Source organism: Orbicella franksi, chromosome 10 (genome assembly GCF_964199315.1).
Source record: "Orbicella franksi chromosome 10, jaOrbFran1.1, whole genome shotgun sequence".
Lineage (NCBI taxonomy): Eukaryota > Metazoa > Cnidaria > Anthozoa > Scleractinia > Merulinidae > Orbicella > Orbicella franksi.
Genome location: NC_138154.1, coordinates 2,300,121 through 2,321,466, shown reverse-complemented (window position 1 = coordinate 2,321,466; position 21,346 = coordinate 2,300,121). Strand labels below are relative to the sequence as shown.

At 39.3% G+C, this 21,346-nt stretch overlaps 1 protein-coding gene and 1 long non-coding RNA gene across 2 annotated transcripts in view; both read right to left on the bottom strand.

Moving 5' to 3' along the window:
* LOC145501154 (uncharacterized) overlaps nt 1-6,519 on the bottom strand; it is a 46,296-nt gene extending 39,777 nt beyond the window's left edge. Inside the window, exon 1 of the long non-coding RNA XR_014051196.1 lies at nt 5,929-6,519. This is a non-coding gene — a long non-coding RNA (uncharacterized LOC145501154). The remainder of the gene's footprint in view (nt 1-5,928) is intronic.
* Nucleotides 6,520-9,708: 3,189 nt separating this feature from the next.
* On the bottom strand, nt 9,709-20,625 carry LOC145501397 (arylsulfatase B-like). Its single transcript, XM_081480882.1, has 9 exons — nt 20,593-20,625; nt 19,851-20,010; nt 17,249-17,361; nt 16,784-16,930; nt 15,631-15,801; nt 15,163-15,332; nt 14,229-14,505; nt 11,552-11,828; nt 9,709-11,091 (listed from the first exon to the last, which is right to left on the bottom strand). The coding sequence occupies exons 1-9, from the start codon at nt 20,623-20,625 to the stop codon at nt 10,706-10,708; spliced, it is 1,734 nt and encodes a 577-aa protein (XP_081337008.1). The 3' UTR covers nt 9,709-10,705.
* Between the last annotated feature and the right edge of the window lie 721 nt (nt 20,626-21,346).

Below are 21,346 nucleotides of genomic sequence, written 5' to 3'. Positions count from 1 at the left end.
TACGCTATGGGTATACCATATCTAAATGGTTAGTTTGGCCCATGAAAATTAAGCACGCTAGACGAAAAAGTGTGAAGGGCATTTGGACCAATTGCGCCATTTTTAGACGGCCAACATGTTTTGTCAGCAGCAAGAATCTGGGAATTTCCGGATGAATGCTTTAAGGACTCTGCATGGGGCAAAAAGGGGGCCATTTTCTGTGAGGCATATCGTGAAGAAGTATCAGTAAAGAGGTTAACAATCATGTGTCACAAAAAGTCACAAACATGTTTCAGGAAAAGAGAAATTGCAAAAATGAGAGAGAGATCTGGCAGAAGTATTATGCACATATGATGACAGAAATCACCCAAGAGGAGAAACAGGAGTTCATGCAAGACACATCCTTGACTGGTGGAAAAGACACGAGGAAGCATTACCTAGATTTTGTAGGGAAGCAGCAAAGATATTTTTGAGCCAACATTCATCTGCTGCAGCAGAACAAGTGTTTTCTCTCCTGAAAGCATTTTCCAGTGACCAGCAGGAGTCAGCACTGGAAGATTACTTCAAAACATCCCTGGTGTTGTAGTATAATGGCCGCTGACGTTTTGATGTATTGATGTACTAACCTAATCTAGTGGTCAAGCCAGTAATGTTAGCAGCAGTGACAGTGGATGGACAAAACCATCTCTGATATGGTTCATCATTGTCTCGGACTCTTTAGATTGTAACAAGTTATTAACCATGTTAGTTTTAAGGACTAACTAATTGATGCACATATGTTAGTTTAGCCTCACCAAAGATAGGTGAAATAATGTCTCATTTTTCATGTTTGAGTATTTTGAACCCTGGAATATTGATTTTTACAGAAGCATAATTCAAGCATCATAGTACTTTTGGCGCATAATTTCGAGCAGAATAGTCTTTTTAGAGGGCAATTCTTTTGAGCTGTTTAGCCTTCTTTCAAGCAGAATGTGTAAAGGCCTAACTGTTATTTGTTGCATAGTTACTCGAGACCTCATTGTAAACATATGATTGTGGAAAATAAATAAATAATAATAATTTTAAAAGGGCTTGTTCATGCACGCCACATACCAGCACTTTGTATCTGGCTTGCTATGAGTGATGCTTGGCCAGAAAGATGGGCTTCAGAAATGAACAGGCTAAGGACACGAATGAAAAGCAGAATCAAGAATGAAATGTTAAGTACACTAATGCAAATCACCTAGAATGGACCTGGGGTAGAGTACAAATTATCATTTAACAGGATTATTTCTGTGGATTGTACGTTTTCAAATTTGATCAAATGTTGTAATTTACGATCTGGATTGTGCCGTCAAAGTAATTCAGAAACTGTTTTTCAGACATCATTAGAAATTAATAAAAGCTGCTGAAAGATAATAAAATCAAAGAGTTATCAATTTATTAGTCAAAATACTTATTAGTAATCAACTTATGCTTTGCAACTAAATTTCACTTTTCTTAACTGGTTGCAAAAATGAGACTTCAATTTTTTTTAATTTTAAACCCTGTAAATACTGTCAAATTTGCATAAAAATGGAACAAAAACTGACCAAAAATGACACATCTTTTCTTGTGTCAGTTGTCGCCAAAACGCGTCAGATCACATCTCCAGCTACGCAATTACAAAAAATTTTTGGAGGGGAGGTCCCCATACCCCCTAGCAGCTCGCTTCCATTTGCAAGTCCTGCTACTTTCAATTTTTAGCTGACTACTTTAAAATCTGTGGAGAACACTGTGAGCAGGGCCCTAAAGCATCTAAAAACACACTTAAGAAATTCCCTGAAGAAATATATGCTCAAAAGTCCACTTCATATTTCCATTAATGGGCCACCAGTAAAAGAATCTGAAGCTGTAATCAACAAGGCAATACCATTATGGAAGGAAAAAAGCACAGGAGAAAACTGCGAAGGTCTTCTTGTGGTTTCTTTCTGCAGAAGCCTGCTTTCTTGTATTTTGACCATTCAGGGTTCAAAATTGCAACTCACTGGTCGCCGATGCAACCAAAAATTGAGCACTGGCAACTAAATTTTCAGAACTGGTCGCCAGCTGGCAACTCACGTTTTGTCTGATAACTAAAGAAAACCACCACACAACTTTTGTTTTTAAATCTTTATATTACGAAATCAATTGGATATGGTGGCTAGTATACAACTCACCTTTCCGTCCCCAGTAAAATAATGTCTGAATATTACAAGATAATTGACAAAATTGAATGTATTTCAACATGTTGATACTGTGTTCACAGAGTGCCATATTGTTTCAGCGGCTTCTTCCGAAACTGGGATCACAGGCACACTTCAACACCATGTGCTTTTCATTGGCCACGAAAATAGCCGCAGATACCAATCAGTTGAAGGAATTACGTAAGCTTTTACATGCGGGGAATGAAGATTCAGCCAAAAGGTTAATCCAAACTTTGAATCCTTCATCAGTTGTTGATGTAGGGAAAGTGGATTTCAACAAACTGCCAAAGAATATCCTAAGAACTAGGTTAATGGCATTTTGAATGGCATTTCAAAGAAGTAGCAAAGGGACAATACGCAAGGACCGGTGTTTGCCTCACAATGAAAGCCACGGACTTAAAACGTTTTATGCTTCGCTTCATTTAAAATGACTATGGAGACAACCATCACCTTCGGACCAGAGACATATCACCTGAGAACAATGGTAGCTTTATAACTAAGTGTTACTCATGTCGTTTCTAATTGTTTTCGCTCATCAATTGTGACTTTTCTTGCATGCAAAGTAACGTATAAAATTGTGTTAAGAGAGGCCACATCTCTCAGCACTTTTAAGACGAACATCAGAAATCTCAACAATCTTGATGCATTATTAGATGATGGCTGCAGAGGCTGTCCGCTCTGCTCCTCCTAAAGAATTTTTTAAGTATGTATTATTGTATTATAAAATCCACTGTACATAGTCTCATAACATATTTTAACTTGGATTTAAATTTTACTACTGTAAATAGCTATAGGTTTTTTTTTTGGTTTTTTTGTTTTTTTAGGTATTTTCTTCTAATTTAACTCGTTTTTGTTATGTCCCCGTATTAGTAGGGGAGTTTTTCCCCAGCTAGGTGGTTGATGACATTCTTAATAAAGTTTCTATCTATCTATCTTCTTGTGTAAGTTTTATATAAAATAAGTTGGCAACCAAAATTTACAATCTGGGGACCAAAAATTTTTCCATTAGTCGCCAGCTGGCTCCTGAACGAAAAGTTAATTTCGAGCCCTGCCATTCAAAGGTACTAAAGTAAATGACCAAGAAGGTGGAATTCCAAAAACACAAGCAGCCATTTATGCCAAGAACTCTGACAGTATTAATTTGTTTTCAGTTCTGAATTTCCAGAGCAGGAAGACAGGAAGTTGTTAGCTTTATAACACTCTTCTTCCAAGCAGAATAACAAAAGCTTGTCTTTATTATGTAAATAAATGCACACTGTTAAACTAAATAAATCTACAGTTTCATTTGACAAAAAATTGTTTAGAACATTACTTAGTATTTTGAATATGGTAACAACATTTTGGCCAGCATCCCTGTAACTGGCATTTGTGAAGCATTTGTTTTGGAGTGAAATCCTGCATAATAAAAGTCAGAAATGGCAGTAAACCGATTGTAACTGCCATTTTGATCCAAATTGCCTCTGTACTGAGCTCACATACAAATGAATCAATAGCAGTTACAAGTACAGTTAAACGAAGCATTATCCTATGCCTGTGTACAGTTACCATCTTAATCAACTGCATTTACATTGTATTTACTTGCTTTCTGTTTGTTCGTTTACACTCCACCATACATTTAACCCCGCATCTATTTTGCGCAAAGGGTGAGTAGCTTTCTCCTACTGATTAAAGATAAAACCATGAGCCGAACAGCAAAAAAAAAGAACCATTGGTAGTTATCTGAACAATAAGATGTGGCTCTTTCTTTATGAAGTTTTACGTTGATAACTGAAATCCCAGGCATGTATAATTGCCCACCTATTTTTGAACATTTATATATCGTGCAAGATATGTATGATGACTAAAATACATGCTTCTTCAGATCAATAGTCATGGAAAAATGTTTAAAAATTCTTGTTGTTCCTGTTAAGAAATCTACCTTATAGAATACAATCAAGTTGGTGCCCAAAATGCTGGAAAATGCATTTCTGAGCTCTCAGGCTTCATAATTTTCAGGGGGTAGCATGCCCCCAGTCTCCATAGACAAAAGGGACCTTTTTATTGCTACAACCTTGGTCACAACTTCATTCTATATACATTTTGACCCCACCCCTGTGCATGTACTTCCCTGTTCAATGTTCACAAGACACTTTCATTTAGCAGATTTTGGCATTTTACCATTTATCAACATTGAATGGAGGAATGGGGGTGCTGGCACTTATTCTGAAGGTATTACAGTTATGATTTCATGTTTTTGCATATTTTCCAACACAATTAGTCCATAGTTTTGGCTCCTCCGATCCGCTTACTTGAGAATGGCAATCCAGGGTTCGTACCCTTTTACAGAAACAAATTTCCAGGACTTTTCCAGGACTTTTCCAGGACTCAGATTGATTTTTCCAGGACTCTAAAATTCACATTAACCCTTTCGCTCCCAAGATCTCAACTTTAATTCTCCTTGCTGTCTGCCATACATTTCATATTTTTTACTTGAGTTTAACAGATTTCCACCACTTTCCAGGACCAGTAGCCCTTTTCCAGGACTTTCCAGTCCTGGAAAATGCCACAGTAAAATTCCAGGACTTTCCAGGTTTTCCAGGACCCGTACGAACCCTGGCAATCCATCCATCTACCTCAAATTTTAGTGAAATCCCTGATTAACGTAACAGTAATCAGGGCTCGAAATTGCGACTCACTGGTCACCAATGCAACAAAAAAAATTGAGCACTGGCAACTAAATTTTCAGAACTGGTCGCCAGCTGGCGACTCGCATTTTGTCCGATAACTAAAGAAAACCCATGACACAACTTTTGTTTTTAAATCTTTATATTTGGAAATCAATCGAATATGGTAGCTAGTATACAACTCACCCTTCCTTCCCCAGTAAAATGTCTGAATACTACAAGACAATTAAAAAAATTGAATGTACTTCGACACGTCGATACTGCGTTCACGGCGCACCATATTGTTTCAGCGGCTTCTTCCAAAACTGGGATTGCAGGCACACTTCAACACCATGCGCTTTTCATTTGTCTCGAAAATAGTGGGAGATACCTATCAGTTGAAGGAATTACGTGAGTTTTTACATGTGGGGGAATGAAGATTTAGCCAAAAGGCTAATCCAAACTTTGACTCCTTCATCAGTTGTAGAAAGGCATCGAGGAGAGCTAGTCAAAAATAAAGAACGGCATTTCGAAGAAGTAGCAAAGGGAAAATATGCAAGGACCCGTGTTTGTCTCACAATGAAAGCCACGGACTTAAAACGTTTTATGCTTCGCTTCATTTAAAATGACTATGGAGACAACCATCACCTTCGGACCAGAGACATATCACCTGAGAACAACGGTAGCTTTATAACTAAGTGTTACTCGTGTTGTTTCTAATTGTTTTCACTCTTTAATTGTGACTTTTCTTGCGTTCTTGGGTATATGTAAGTTATATATAAAATAAGTTGGCGACCAAAATTTTTCCGTTAGTCGCTCGCTGGCTCCCGGACGAAAAAGTTAATTTCGAGCCCTGACTAAAACATTTTTTTTTTGTCAAAGAGACAGTGCTTTAGGTTTTCTTCAGAGTATGAGCTGTTCACTGACCGCCGAAGTATTCGCATATCCCATTTTAGGATACATTGCCGATACAGAAATAGCAAATGGACCCTGTAGGACCGAGCTGACATGGATTAAGAAAATTACTGACAACATGGAACTAATTCTGTGGAAAATTCAGCAAAGAGATTAAGAAAACAAACTAGCAGGGTGCAATATCCTACCTGAAGCTTTTCTAAGCATCTGTTCTGAGGTGAGTTTCAGAATCATGCGAAGAAAGTCGAGGGCGAAAGCATTCCTTTCCTGTTCAAACAGCACAGAACCACACGTAACGCGCTATTCCAATACTTTCACTCCATCTCCCGTCAGCAAACCTGCAACAAACAAACGAAAAAATAAAGAACTGAAACCTCTCCAGAAACAGCTACTGTTGAAAAAGAAAAACAATTGTTTACCACGTTCTGCCAATACTACACCACCGCCATGCCTTGCTCGAATACTATGCTGGAGTACACACTACTACGTCATGTACCTGTACTGTAGTGTATCCTAAAAGTCCATTCTCGTTGATTATTTCCCAGTCCTCGTGTCAACAGCTCGGACAAGATTGCACACGGAGGCTGTGCTCCTCAAAGATTTTGGTAGGGGTGTGCGGCTCCAACCTTGAAACCTGTGCCCTATTTCAGATTAAAATCTCTGACTTTCCCATACCCTTTTTCTGACCTGAGCCAAAACTCGATACCCCTCTGAGGCCTCTAAAATTAGTACACGGCTCTAACTTAAGAAATTGGCTTCCATTTGCGTGGCACTTGAGAAGGGCTACAAATTAGCTAGCGTTGATAAGGAAAAAATAGTTCCTTGTTAACTAAATGTCAAATGCAAAGCCAGAGTGAAAAAAACAACCCCTACTTCAGACCAAATTGGTCAAAATCTATTCCTTTTTTCAGTCCAAAACAGCTCAAATCTATACCCTTTGGGGTCGCATATACATACACAGTCCATATAAGGAGTACCGCCTAGAGCGCCATGCAGTATTCAAAACATACCTTAGAAGTTACTTTCGGAATTCTACGGTGATGAAAAAATGGAGAAAAATTAAGTCTTCTTAGGGAGTTAATACCAAGATTTATGGAAGGATCTTATTATTTAGCCCTTGCACTACGGGTGAAGCTTCCTCTAGGGCGTAAAAAAAATACAATACTTACGAAATTAAACCTGAATAATAAACTGCGCAAGAAAATGTGCAATGTTAAATTTGGGAGTAATGGTGTTTAATAACGTTGAAACTAAGCCCAAATACCACACAACATTGCATCTTTTCTAGCGAACGTACATCAACGGAAAACCTCCTCAAATACACTGGTAACACTACATTGCCTTTACACAAACCGAAATTCATATCTCAATCTTTCAAGCTAAATATATTTTGTCCGTAAGTTTCATTTGTACTCGTGAAAGTATATGAAATTAGTCTAGTGACGAGTTAGACAACTGTACAGACTGGAACGTACTGCAATATGTTGTCCAGTTTCGGACCAGTTAAAAAATAATTTCAATTTTTCCGTCGTGCTTGTAAATCCCTAGAAAACGAAATATAATAAAAGGAAGACGCCGGGACATTTCACTGAGCTTTCGAATATGTTTCAAACTTGCAGAAGCCTCCCTTCTGCTCAGGTAAGTAATTTTTCACGGGTTATATTTATGCTATTCTCTGGGTAGTAATACTAGCGATAGGTCTGATATTACAAATGTGATATTTTGAATGGAGCTCTTTTTACATCTACATCTACACTTAGGTTTTGTCGCGAAGATACTCGAACAGTTCAAGTGGTCGGAACCTCGATTGATTTCCTGGAGTTTAATGTTTCTGAAATAACGGAAGTCATAAACCTTGACTGTGTTTTGATTTTAATGGTGCGCCAAGTATTTGTCCGCGTCTGGGTTCAGCACGTAGCTAACACGCCCAGGAGAACTCCCAAATAAAAAGGACGGGGGTGCCCCTCGTACCTTTCAGGGGTTAAAAACGCGGTTTTGGTACCTTTTATGGTGTTCGGCCTCAAGAGATCATCAGCGGGAGCTTTTGCGGTACCTTTTAAGGTATTGAGCCGAAAAAAAAATGACAGGACATGATCTATTGTTTTAGAACAGGAGCCATAATCGGGGATGGAGACCGTAAGTCTCGGGATTCGCGCGAACCTATGATATGGGACAATTTTTCTATTTTTAGAACAAATTGCGCCATCCTGACGTCATATATCCGCGCGGATTCACGCACATGTCGGGCTCTCGCGTGCGTGATCAAATGGTGAGAGTTGAGAGATTCTCTCGCGCATTTTTCACAGCGATGGCAAGGAATAAGGCAGGGAAACGAGCCAGGGCGCTTATATGTAGTTTTATGCTCTGAGCTAACGGAAAAGGTGGGTTTTTTAGGGTCGAAAACAAGACTTCAATCTCGGGCTGGGAACGGAATAATAAGATCTGCTAACGCTAGTTGTAAGCTTACGCGTATGTTTTTGTGTTTGTTATGACTTAAGAATATAGCAAGAAAACTCTCTACTCTGGTATCGAGTTAATTTGTGAGTTTCTCAGACAATGGTTCATCATAACCAAAAAATGTTTCGATGGTTTCTTATTGTTTCTGCTTGCATTGTTTGGTGAGTTTGCAAAAGTTTTTGAAAGGAAAGTCTGACGCGTACAATTAGCTCATTTGCATAGTGCAGCTTGTGCACTTTCAAGTCCGAGTCGGTGCTTTCAATTGTCAACAAATCTCGACAAAGATTTCTTTCGTTATCTTTTGTGCTGAGATGCTGTAACAAATTTCACAAACGCAAAAAAGGCTACTAACATCATGTATGTTTCTTCAACATAAGCATAGTGAAGTTTTACGCTGCGAAAATGAAAATAGACAAGGAGTTTTGATATAAACTCGATCAACAAAATCGAAATCGTTATTCCAAGTTGGTTAAAGAAAGCGTCATCGTAACTTTGCTGATTATTTCTGCTTTATTCACATATTTTCAGCTCAGCTTTTAATATGTTCGCAAACATTTATCAATCGTAAACATATTTAAAAACTATAGTTATTGTTTGAGTTCGATGTACGCTTTCACACGAAAGGGCGGCGGAAGTACAATTTGTCATATTTACTGACTGTACAAAACACGCATCGGCGGGCGCTCTCATTCATCGACAACAGAGAATTTACTGGATTTTTGCACGAATAAAACTGAGCAGTGTCTACGGACGTAAAGTTATTGGGCCTTGATAAAACATCAAGCGTTGCTTAAAATTCCAGCGAAACTCAAACTAGCAATTATTTTGTCTTACTTTTCGGTCGGGATAGACTGACAAATTCCTCGCAAGCGTGTGGCAAGAGGAGCTAGGAAACTATGAAGTCCTGAAGCTCTGCTATATCTAAATATATCCAGCTAGTTTTTTACTGTGTAATGGAAAAGCTGTTCATCTTCAACATATGTCAAATTTAAAGTGGAGTAATGTATAACTCATGTAAAAGAAGCATCTGTCGGAACACAACTTGGTCAGCGATATATATATGCTTACAGCGGAACATACCTAAATTCGACACTGCCTTACTTCACTCAAACTGGAGCAGCTTACGACGAAAATACTTAAGCAAAATTTCAACAGACGTAAACGGGTTGAGTTGTGGGCCAAAAACATGAACAATTTCGGGAATTTCGGAGGCCATTTTTCCCGCGCGACATCCGCAAAAATCCTCGCAGCATGTACGCGCGTGTGTCGCAGGCGATGGTGCAATTTGTTCTAAAAATAGAATTATTGTCCCATATCATGGGGACAACCCCATTACTAGAAATGGCGCGCGCTTACGGTCTCCGTCCCCGATTATGGTTCCTGTTTAGAATTAGTACCTCTTAGGGGTACTAAACACTCAAGCCGCGCCCACAAAACAGGATCTTGGCACCTCTAAGGGGTTCTTTTCAAAGTTTCCGACGAGCACCCCAGTCCATTTCAGGGCGGTGAGGGAGAGTTCAAGGACTGAATTATGCAGTTTTCATCACCTTAAAACTTTGAACAAGAAGAAAAATTATCCGTTTTACTATTTTCAAATATCTCTTTTCGTTCCAGAGATATTCAAGTTTTCAAAATATGCAAATTAGCCAAATTATGACGTCATACACTCGACCAAATTTTGATAAATATGACGAAGAAAGATATCTCAGCCAATTTGTATCAGAAATGTTTGATTATTTCCAGTAAGATTGCCAATGGTGCCTCGTCTGTATGACCCAACCAGCATATAGATATGTTAGGTCGCGTTTGTGGCCTTGTTTAATGTTTTTGGAGCTGAAAATAATCCTGGGGGCGGGAAGATGAGAGACCCTGGGAACGAGGTTGCACCAATACATATTGAGAAAAGTTTTAAATCTCGCGAAGTATATTTTTTTGTTTGGGATCAAGCAACAAGGATCTGCCACATAGTGCTTTTGGCATTGTTGCTTATGTTTCGCTCCTATATTAGGAAGCGTTCATGACCGAGTAACCAAATTGAAAACCAAGCAGACCTTAATAAGACTAGTAAACATGCTATTGGAATACACCTAACACTATTAATCTGGAAAACTGATGGAAATATGGTATATGGTGAGTTAAAGAGAGCTGTGGTCTAAACAAATGCGCAGAAAATATCTTAACATAACGACTGAACACTACGAGGAATGGGAAAACGGAAATTTTTAATTGCACGATTCTAGAGTTACACAAGCTAACGTGGGGAGACTTGTGATAAGGTCTGGACATATAAATCTTATAGATCTATTTCATACATTAAATAAAACGGTTACTATGAAAGAAAAATTCGTGCCGACACTCTGCCAACCTTTCGCTCTTGCAAGTGGATCTCGTCCCCAGAGCCTGCGCATTTTCTATCAGCGGTGACCGAACGCCCTCGATTCTTGGTGCTAGCCAAATGGATCGCGGGGTCTGGAAACTTTGTTCGTATGTTTTGCAAGCTAAAAGGTATTAACTTCCGCTGTCGTGAAGTTGAAACTTTTTGTTTGGATACTTTCTCGCTACGGTTTTGTTGTGTCTTACAGTGTTTTCCCTTTTCAGGAGTTCTGTCATATTACGAAGGGCGTTGAATCCATTCAGATGTTTAGAGTTGTCGTTAAACTTTATTTCATTCTCAGTGTATGATGCAGTTCTGTGTTGATCTTTAATCTGTGACATGTAACTGTCAATAGTTTTCCAGGGACCCCACGAGCCTCCTAGTAGAGCAGGGTCAGCGAGAGAATCCCTCCGAGGATACCAAGGTGGAAGGGCCTTCTTTTCGTGGTCCAAAAGTCTGATGACTAACTTTCGTACTACCGCGAGGTTAGAATGTGCAACATTTTCGTATTCACAAGGATCTGTTAGAAAGAAAGACGAAAAATCGACTGGATAAGCTCAGTAGATATAACAGGCGAAGGAAACCGTTAAGACATAACTGGAGAGGTTACTGTGGTTTGACGTCTGGATATTTAAACAGAGAGAGCATTATGTCGTTACTTGGGTAGTTTTACCAAAACTTAATACAGATTGACTGAATGGCTGTAAACTCAACATCGTCCAAGAGATTGCCCTCGATGTCAGCGGTCTGGTTTTCAGCTGAGTGAGTGGGGTCCCTAGTGGTTCCGGTTTGTTTCATCGAGATTTGCGCGACGTGGAAAAAATCTTATTCAGGCGTACCTCCATAACTGACATATCACTCAATAGAAAAAAAAAAACTTCAACTGTTGACGGAATAACTTCGCGAGCAAAGAAAATTTACACTTTTGACAGCAGAAATAAACGAGGGTTTTCAAAATAAGTAAAAATATGGTTAGCTACCTTTGCTTATGTCAAACAAACACGGAAACAAATCAGTATTACAATGCAGTGAGTCATTCTCCCTGATCTTGGGGAACCCGCAGTCAATCACAGCACCAGGCAGCGTATGAGCCACAGCAGTAGTATCAGCACGACTCACACCACTGCCCAGCTCGTCGAGCACTTCATATCTGGGATGCCATGTGGTCCGAAAAACAGCATCCTGATTGATAACTAACTTGTACTGATCAACACGAATAGCTGCAAATTTCCGAATGGGGTCGATGTTGTGAAGAATCTACAAAATTAAAGCCGTTAAACAGATAAACAGTGTTTTTGCCGTGGTCTACACACACCTCAGCTTAGGGTGGCTCAAAACGGTTTCCGGAACTATCCAAGAGTTTTACCGTGCCGTCTTTGAAATATAAGTACTTAAAGCTAAAATTGAGAGTGTTTTAACAGGTACTACTGTTGATATGTCAGCATATAGTGTCACGAAGGTGATAACAACGTGCTCACTGATGATTGGGCAGTTTTGTGGTACCACGATTGTAGCATCAACTAATCAAGAGGACATATAATGACCCATCAAAATTTACGTCTCGGAAAGTGCTGGAAACTGTTTTGAGCTTTTTGAAGGCGTGATACGTTTGACTCTAAGGAAGATACGTTTGACAGCTAAGGAAGGATTTTTAGTCTCCAGGACCAATAAGGACCAGAGAATCAAAATCAAAATCAATTTCAATGACGACTAGGTGCTATAGTATAACATTCCAAATTAATAATTATAAATCTTCGTTTGTAAGGATAGTAGTATTAATATCAAAACCTTGATTAACGTTTATTATTATATGGCTTTGGCTTGTGGCCGATATAACGCGCGCTCTGATTGGTTAATTGTCACTGAATTGTAGGGCATTATTCTCCCGTAATGCCCCGGGCCGATTACGGATTATGCAAATTAGGAAGAGCTCGGCTCGGAAAATTCAAGTGGATTGAAACGATGAAAGCCGATTAAAAACAGTAAGAGAGGTAAATTTAATTCCGAGTAGCTAAAAGTTTAGGGATTTTTCCTTACTAAAATTCATATAGAAGTCGTTTTTGACTTACCGGTAACCTTGGCGAGCACTAGTGAAAAGCAATCAAAGTTTGCCGAGTGTTGAGTAAAGCTAAAATCGCTAAATGAAAAACACCATCGGCAGATGTGTCACGTATCCTGAGCAGAAAACCACGAAGAAACTTATAAGTTATCATCTTAGTCACAATAATTACCGAAATATTGAACTCCGTTTCAGTTCTCATCAAATAGATTCCCTCGCTTCAACACAAGAGAGTGAAAATCAGCTTCCAGGATCATCAGATGTCAACAATCGGGCGGTTTCTGTCGGTAGCAGTATTTCTGATACCTGCAGGAAGTTTTAGACGTTCACAAAGCTTGAAAAGTTAATCCATAAATCCCAGAATGAAGAAGGCCAAGATATGTTGTCGAAAGCGAATGCGAAGATCGAGTTATTCTGAGCAGTGCATTCTGAAGCATTAGTATTTTGTTTCACCGAAAGGCCGTTGGTTTGGACTATTTTGAAGCACTTTCTGTCTTTTCCATGTGCGTTGACGTTTTGCCACAAAAGTTGGAAAACCTCTCCCATCAAGTTGTGGCACCACGATACTAAAATACCTTTTTGAGGCTGGGACAATCATTTCCCCCGTGAGGAAATGTGCACTTTTAACGGAAGACGTAATACAGTGGTGAAGTTCACTGACTGTGTAGTTTTGCCCTGGGTTTGAGACGATGAATGAATCGGTAAACGCGCGCATCGCCGGATGTAAATTGACGACTTCCGCTCGAATAATTATTTCTTTCCTTTAATTCATGAGCCATATAATAAACAACTTAATAACCTCGACCGTTCGGTCGTTACGGGAAAATCTCAAACCTCGGCCTACCGTATTGACCTCGCTGTCGCTCAGTCAATACGGCAAGACCTCAGTTTGAGATTTTCCCGTAACGACCTCACTCTCGGTTATTAAGTAGTTAGTACATCCATCGCTACAAAGAGTGATCTGGTAAAGGAGCATTTGTTGACTGGTCCCGTTCTTTGTTACAGAACCAACCATGACAAAACTCGTTACAACTTACGCAGAGGCGAAAGATGTTATACAAAATAACGAGGTATTTTCCTCTTATCTAGAGTTCTGACGTAAAAAAAATATCCGTCAAAAGTGAGTGTCTAGGATGACAATAATAAAAAGGAACTTAAGCAAACCACAACGACGACGGCGACGAGAACGTCACTAAACAAAAAGTTTAATGAGCAAGGCAATGGCTGTGCACGTGCGTTATAAAACTTTGTACATTTCTTTGCTGTCCTTTGCAAAACAGCAATGTGAAATGACCAAGTTCTGCGTAGTCCGAGGAACGCGAACGACGACGGCTAAGTTTTCGTATTTCCATTTGGAATTGAACGCTCTCGTTGCATATTTAGCTTGAGCACGTTGTTAGAGACATTGGCATGCTGAACAGATGTAGGTAACTGCGAATTTCGCTGGTAAAATATAAATGCATTTTTTACTAGGCGTCGTCCTCGGCGTCGCCGTCATCGTTGCGTAAGCTCCCTAATATCTAACAGGAACTTCTAGCAGACAGTTTCACTCGTTTTGCGAAGAGTTCTAAAATTTCCGTATGTGGTTTGACATGTACCTCTGTTCTTGGTGACGGTGCGCCTTGTGATATGGTGTCCCATACATTCATCCCATCAATCTTGTCCTGGATCTTTGTGACGTCACCACCAGCAAGATGATAGAAGGTTGGTAACCAGTCTGTGGCGTCAATCAAGTCATGACTCACACAGCCTCTCTTTGCTAACATATTGCTGTGAACAAACGCAACTCCACGAACTCCTCCCTCCCACAACGTATCTTTACCCCCTTTGAGGGGATAGTTGGAACCCTGGCTCCTTCGAGTTAAGAAATCAAAATGTCAGTTGACGGAAATATAAAATCTCTAATAACTGTGATTACCTTTAGTTTTGTTTAATACGGGGAGGGGGGGGGGGTAGATGTCTGAAATATAACTTCATTTAAAGATAACGTCATAAATGATATAAGTGGCAGAGTACATTAGTAAAGAAACGGTTGGTTTCTCAGCTGTCCATATACTGAGCTGATATTCGAAGCAACATCAGGGAAGAACGAAGTGCTTTTGACGTCAACTGTGCGACGTTAGGGAAGTCAGATAGCTGTCTAAGGGAGATGTATTTACCAAATGACCCAGTGTAAAGTGAACCAAAAGAAATTGCCTACAATTTCTATCCCTGAGTGATTTTTTAGTCGATGAAAACAAGGCAATATCTTTGCTGTCTCTGAGTTATAATTAAGAAATGACTGACCACACCCATCAGCATGATTGGGGCACCTTCTAAATAAAAGCCATGAAATAGGAACTGTTAAGAATGAAAAAATGATACAAAATGTTACATCTAAGCAATAAAATGGGACAAAAGTCGCAGGTCACCGCAGAAGATGTGTGAGAATTTTGTTTCTAATCGTTACTTTATCATTTCGTTTCCTTAGCGACATGACATGATAACCCTTGTTTTACATAGACCTTTTTATGGATCTATAAATGAACGAACCCATCAAATCCACCAGGTGCTCCTCCATTATCTGTGGTGAAGACGACAACACAGTTGTTAAAGATTCCTTTTGTTTTAAGGGCTTTAGTTATATTTCCAACAGACTCATCCAGTGAAGCCACCATGGCGGCATAGGTTCTTCTCTCATCTAATGAGAAGTATGCAAATTTCTAGCAAAGAACAAACAAAACATTGAGTCATTGCACAAGTCGAAACTATGTCACGTTTAGTTATTTCGAACAGGAAGAAGATAAAGAGATAATATGGAGACAAAGTTGTACGTAATTTTGTGCAGGGTCAGCGAACAGAACCCAACCATTAAATCTACTACATTTATTTAAAGAAAAAAATACGAATGAATCAGAAAATACGCTTTGCAGAAAGTTAAGAAAGGAGGTAATTAGTTTAAGTTATACTGATCTCAAGCTTATTTTGTCATAAAGGACCGAAGAAACGAAGTTTTCTTACATCAACCAGCCTCTTTGGTGCTTGCAATGGTTCCTGGATATTTCCAGAGTGCACAGCGTGATGTGCAATGTACAGGAAGAGCGGTGTTGACGGGTTGTGTCCAGCAATAATTTTCTCTGCTGCTTCTGTAAATAACTCTGTGTTGTAATGGCCTGACTCGTTATGGACTGGCTGAAAAAATAAAGCCAATTTGTAACAAACCGTGTAAACAAACATTTCTGCATTGAAATAGTTTTAAATGGCATTGGAATGTTTTGCATTGGCCGGATATTTTTTCCAGGACAGATTTTATGCCTGCGGGATCGGCGGTTAAGCTAGGCAGTCCAATCGAAGTCGAGTCGATACTTTTCCCATCTAATTTACTCGGATATCACGAAAGGCTGTTTGACAACAGTTCAGTTGCTTACAAGTAATATTAAATATATGAAGTGCAATCGCTAGTTTTCCAACATCATACCGTTGTTGTACTGCTGATAAAACATCAGTACTACTCTTTTTCGCTGTCTCAAGAGTCATACAACACTGACTAGGTAAACACCCCCGGGGAGGGGGGGGGCTTTAGTATAAAAAGGGCGGGGATGGTCGTCGGAAATTTCGAAAAGAGACTCTAAGAGGTACAAAGATCCTGCTTTATAGGTGTGGCTTGAAAATCTTTTCGCCCCTTATAGAGTTACCAATTCTAAAACAACAATTAATCTCACGTCATATTTGTTTCCGCTCAATACCCTAAAAGGGACCGCAAAAGCTCCCGCTGTGAACCTGTTGAGGTTGAACATCTTTCTTTTTTTAATTTTTTTTTCCCCTCCCCTTTTTTAGCTTTTTAAATATTTTTTTATTTAATATAAAGTGCCATGGACAAATAGTGGATTGGCGCTATATTAATATTTTATTATTATTATTATTATTATTATTATTATTATTATTATTATAAGAGGTACCAAAATCACTTTTTGACCTTTAAAAGGTACGACGAGCACCCCCGTCCTTTTTGTACGGCGGGGGGGGGGGGGGTGGGTGGGAGAAACACATGCCTCCCAGATGTCTGGTCCAGAATATAACTGAACAATCTGAACAAGAGTCAGATTTCTACTATTGGTTATTTCTCTTTTCCCTCTTCAACACCTTAGAGCTTTAAAAACGAACTGCAATGTACCTCCATGTTATCTCTAAGATCCAGTCCCCAATAGTCTTCAAATGATCGGTGAGTCCAGTAATCAGTCTTTCCTGTCCAGTATCCGTAGAACGAGTCAAATCCTCGGAATGTTGGGGTATACTCCTTTTCAAAGAAGCCCAAGTGCCACTGAAACATCAAGGGCAGTACAAAAAATCAATCTTAATAAACCCGGTAAAGAAAATGCTGTGAACCACGTGCTGGTCGACTCGTCTTTCACATTGCATAGAAGACATGCGAAAAGGTTGTGATGGAAACTAGATTCTCTAACCGTAAAGAACTCAAGTCGGCGTTGGTTTGTTATCGCTTCCTAAGTGGCGAATGGGTTAGTCGCGGCAGATCTTAGTCTTCTCCTCTAGTCGCTGGAAAGGATCCCTCTCACTAATAAGCAATAAGAGGATTCGGGTGAAATTTAATTAAACTACCAAGTACAGCTGAAGACTATACCTTTCCCACGCCGCGTGTTGTATATCCCAGAGACTTCAGGTACTGCGGGGTTGTGGTTTCGCCCAGTGGTAGACCAAAGGGTTGAGTGGCAAAGATTGTGCCGTGTTGTATCCCTGTTTAAATGAACACATTTATGGTGGAGAAAATATCTTGTTTTAATTCAACATAGGCGGGTTTTTCCCGAAACTGTGTTATTTTCTTGGGGCAATTCATTCAGCCGCGTTTTATGGCTGTTAATGTACAAAATTTAAATAATCAAGGATTTTTTTTAACCAAGTTGGAGATGACCGGCGAAAAATATTTACTTGGTAATAAAACTGCGTGGAAGCTACTAAAATAGAGATGAATGTTCTTCGGTATAATGAAATGAAACACAACAAAATGCTGCAGTAAAAACTAATATGTAACGTCAGAGAGAAATGTTTGTGGCAAGCGCATATGATTAGTAATATATATTTAAAAGACCTCTCTGTTACGAAAAATTGTCTGTCAAGTTCTAGAGCAATCTAGAACCGGAAGTCATTCAGCCGTGACCAATTTGTATAAGAACATTCCAGAGCATTCTAATCCTTATGTAATAGCCCTTTTCACGGCTAATTTTTCTCATTTGCATTACAATGTAATCCAACGTGGATGCGAGGCAATTTCGGGCTAAAACTACAAAATAGCCCGAAATTGCCTCACATACATGCTAGATTTTTCTTGTAATGCAAATGAGCAAAGGTAACCTTGAAAAGGGCTATTACTCAGATTAGAAACTGTGTCAAACTACTTAATTTAGCTCCTGATAGAAGTTTCTAGAACTTTAAGCCTCATATATATTAGGGCGAGAGCTTCTTCTGTAAGAGAGATTGGTTCAAATTTGAAGAAGCTTAGTGCTGTAAATTCGTGAAGGTACCTTAGGGAAATAAATTAGTTTGTTGCTGTTACCAGCGATCCTGAGTTCTGTCTGGAAACAACCTGCCCTACAACGATACTCGTAACAATCTTTATTCTTTGCATTATAGTTCACCAGTTACTACTAACTTTTATTCGATTCTTATTGGTTTAACTTGATCACAGGGCACGATAGTGTTCATCGGCGGAGAGACATTATCAGCCCCTATAATCCATCAAATATTGTTGCTCGCGCGCTATTGGTCTAAACTCGTCACGTTACCAAATATTCCCTAATTTTCAAAACTGCGCGTGTTACAAAAAAGATGTGAAGGATAATAAACACAACGGGCACTATAAATAAACAATAGCCTCCATTTGGCGTGAAAATATGTTCGGATATTCGTCCTTGGACATTATCTGTTCCTCGAAGCTCACAGTTTTCCTCGAGCTACACTCTCGGAAAACTATTTGCTTCTCGGAACAGATAATGTCCGCGGACAAATATCCTAGCATACGTTCGCGCCAAATAGAGGCTATCGTTTATTTACAGTGCCCATTCGAGGAAAATACCCGGATGGATAGTAGCTGATAGTACTTGTCCCTGAAAATATTTCTGCGAACAAGCGGGCTTATGGAAGAAAAAAAATGGAAAGACGTATTTGCCTGTTTTCTTTTTCAAATTTAAGATTGTGTGGCTTTCACGGCTTCCACTGAAAAAGTTGAAAATAATTCAATGTTAATTTTGACCTGGGGCGCTGAAGAAAAGACAAAAGAGTGTCAGAACTGTCGATCTGATAGTTGCCCCTTGTAAATTTGATGTTCTTAAAACTAGCATATTCGGGCAAATATTTGTTTTAAGAACATCAAATTTCCACAGGGCAACTGTCGGCCGATAGCTCCTCGACAAAAAACATTCTGTTCCTTTTTTTTTTTTGCGTTTCACCAATAGAACATGTTACATTTACAAATGTAACACGTTCTATTGGTGAGACGCAAAAAAAACTATTTGCCCTAGTGTTCTATGAACGAACAGACAACCTGGATGGGACTAGATTGTGTGAGAATGCAGAATCTACAATTAAGTCGATAATCGCGGCACGCTAACTGATTTTTCCTTTCTTTTCCTTTCTTTTCCTTGATGTGCTTTTTAGAGGAAACTGGAAATCATTTTCCCTTGTTACCACCAAGTCACTCGCGGACGTTTGGAAGGTGTGGAAACACTTTCCTGTGGTTCGTTTATTTTACGGCATTTGTCCATTTTTAGAAACTTCCTCGTGTGCTTCCGTGACGCAATAGTTAAGAAATAGAAAACATGTACCGTGTTTCTATCAAGGCTTAGTATAAATCTACTAGCATTCTATCACGTATGCCGTTCTCTGATTGGCCACGCTACTCACCGTCTATTCTGTGATAGATAGTGAGGAGCGAAATAGCGTGCCCTTGTTAACAAAATGACGGCCGTTTCTTGGCGTTTTCGATATGTCTGCGAAGAGGATTTAGATCAAGTTTTGAACGACTAGTAGATTTATACTAATACAATTAGACTATTCGCTCTCGATTTCTATCGCGCAATAGAAATCTCGAGCTCATAATCTAATAGTTTAATAGAAACACCATTTTTAACCAATCAGCGCGCGTAATTTCTTAGTACTGTTTTCTAATATAACATAGAAGTTGCTCTGTTACTAAGTAGAGATGATGAAAAGGTACGAGTGTGACTTACCTAGATTGACTGGATGTTTACCCGTCATGAACGAGGCCCGGGTAGGAGTACAGATTGGTGACACGTAATAGCCATTAAGAATTACGCCGTTGTTAGCTAAAGCGTCAAGGTTGGGCGTAGGGATCTGGGACGAGCCATGAAAACTCACGTCATCCCAACCCTAAAGGAAAAAAAATAAGATGCAACTAACCCAGCGAATATGGAATATATAAACTTGCAGATCATATTGGCATATTTGCCATCACTATTGTACGTTAGTTTGGAAATTGTCCACAACGGGAAAAGGATAACAGCGTATCATCTCGCTTTTTTAAGCATGCATTCAGTTTGGGGATGAATCTCGTCCGCAGAGTCTACTGTTTCTTTTAGAGATACTTAGCCCAGGGGGCCTTGGCACGACCTTGGTATCTTTTCCTCGTCCCAAGGCCTCGCCGGCTATGCCTCTAGAAACTGGAATATTCTGGGATAAGAGTAACCTTGAACCACGACTGATCGCTGGAAATGCTATCTTCTTTGCTTAGTTACCGCAATAAGGTTTTTTGGCATGAGCTTTCTGGAATCACCCTAACAATGTATTGGAAACACTGCAAAAACGTTAATCTGCAATAATTCACTGTTAACCTAGAACAATCTATTTAAAACTAATCTTCTAAATCTTAGGAATCCGTGTGGTTCCGGTAGACTCTCGGTATTTTGAGCAATCTGGTGACTGGTACAGGCAAGAGATTATCGAGGTAAGTACCTTGATAATCTTTTGGTTCAGGCTAATCGGCATTATTTGATTCTTATCTTCAGATAATACATTTATAACCCTCTTGTTGTTTCTCTTTAATTTTTTTTTTATTAAGTTGAAAAAAGGCACTGAGACATTCTTTGCAGATATAATGCGTTTTTTGATAATTAATGGAGAAAGGTGCCTTTTCATTATAGCCGTGTTTCGTATCCTTACCAGGTCATCCGCGACAATCATAATAATGTGGGGCCTGGATGCTGCGACGAGGACTGAGACTTCCCTAAAGTTATGGAAGGAAAGCGCCAGCAGCAAGCTTTTGAACAAAAAGGAAACCACATTCGATCAAACACATTTTATTCTTAAAGGCATTTGTTACTGTACCTCTGAATAGTTGTTTCATAACTCTCCATTCTTATAACAATTTCCTGGTAGCACACAGTTAGCTCTTGAAATTAAACAAGAAACTGCTTTCACTAAGACACATTTTGTAGCTATATCTATCTGTTTCTGTACCATTGAATACTTTCCTGGTGCAACGTGAAACAAAAGATTTTGTAGTCGATCATAAGCAGATCTAAGTACATTTGCCAAGCAACAGTTTCTGCAAACGAAACTTACACCTGTTTTGATCGCACACGCTCAGCCGTGAAAACTACAGTGAAAGAAAAAAGTCATCTTTTTTATTTACGGCTTCGGCAAATAATTGATCTGCGAGACACTGACGAATCACGATATTGTGCGACAACCGAGTTCAATGATTGTT

Coding starts and splice junctions, on each gene's coding strand:
- LOC145501397 (XM_081480882.1), bottom strand. CDS start 20,625: ATGCCGATTAGCCTGAACCAAAAGATTATCAAG. Junction 14,506..15,162: donor GCACCTGGTGGATTTGATGG/GTTCGTTCATTT, acceptor CGTCAACTGACA/TTTTGATTTCTTAACTCGAA. Junction 11,092..11,551: donor TTTGTTTGACATAAGCAAAG/GTAGCTAACCAT, acceptor TCTTTCTAACAG/ATCCTTGTGAATACGAAAAT.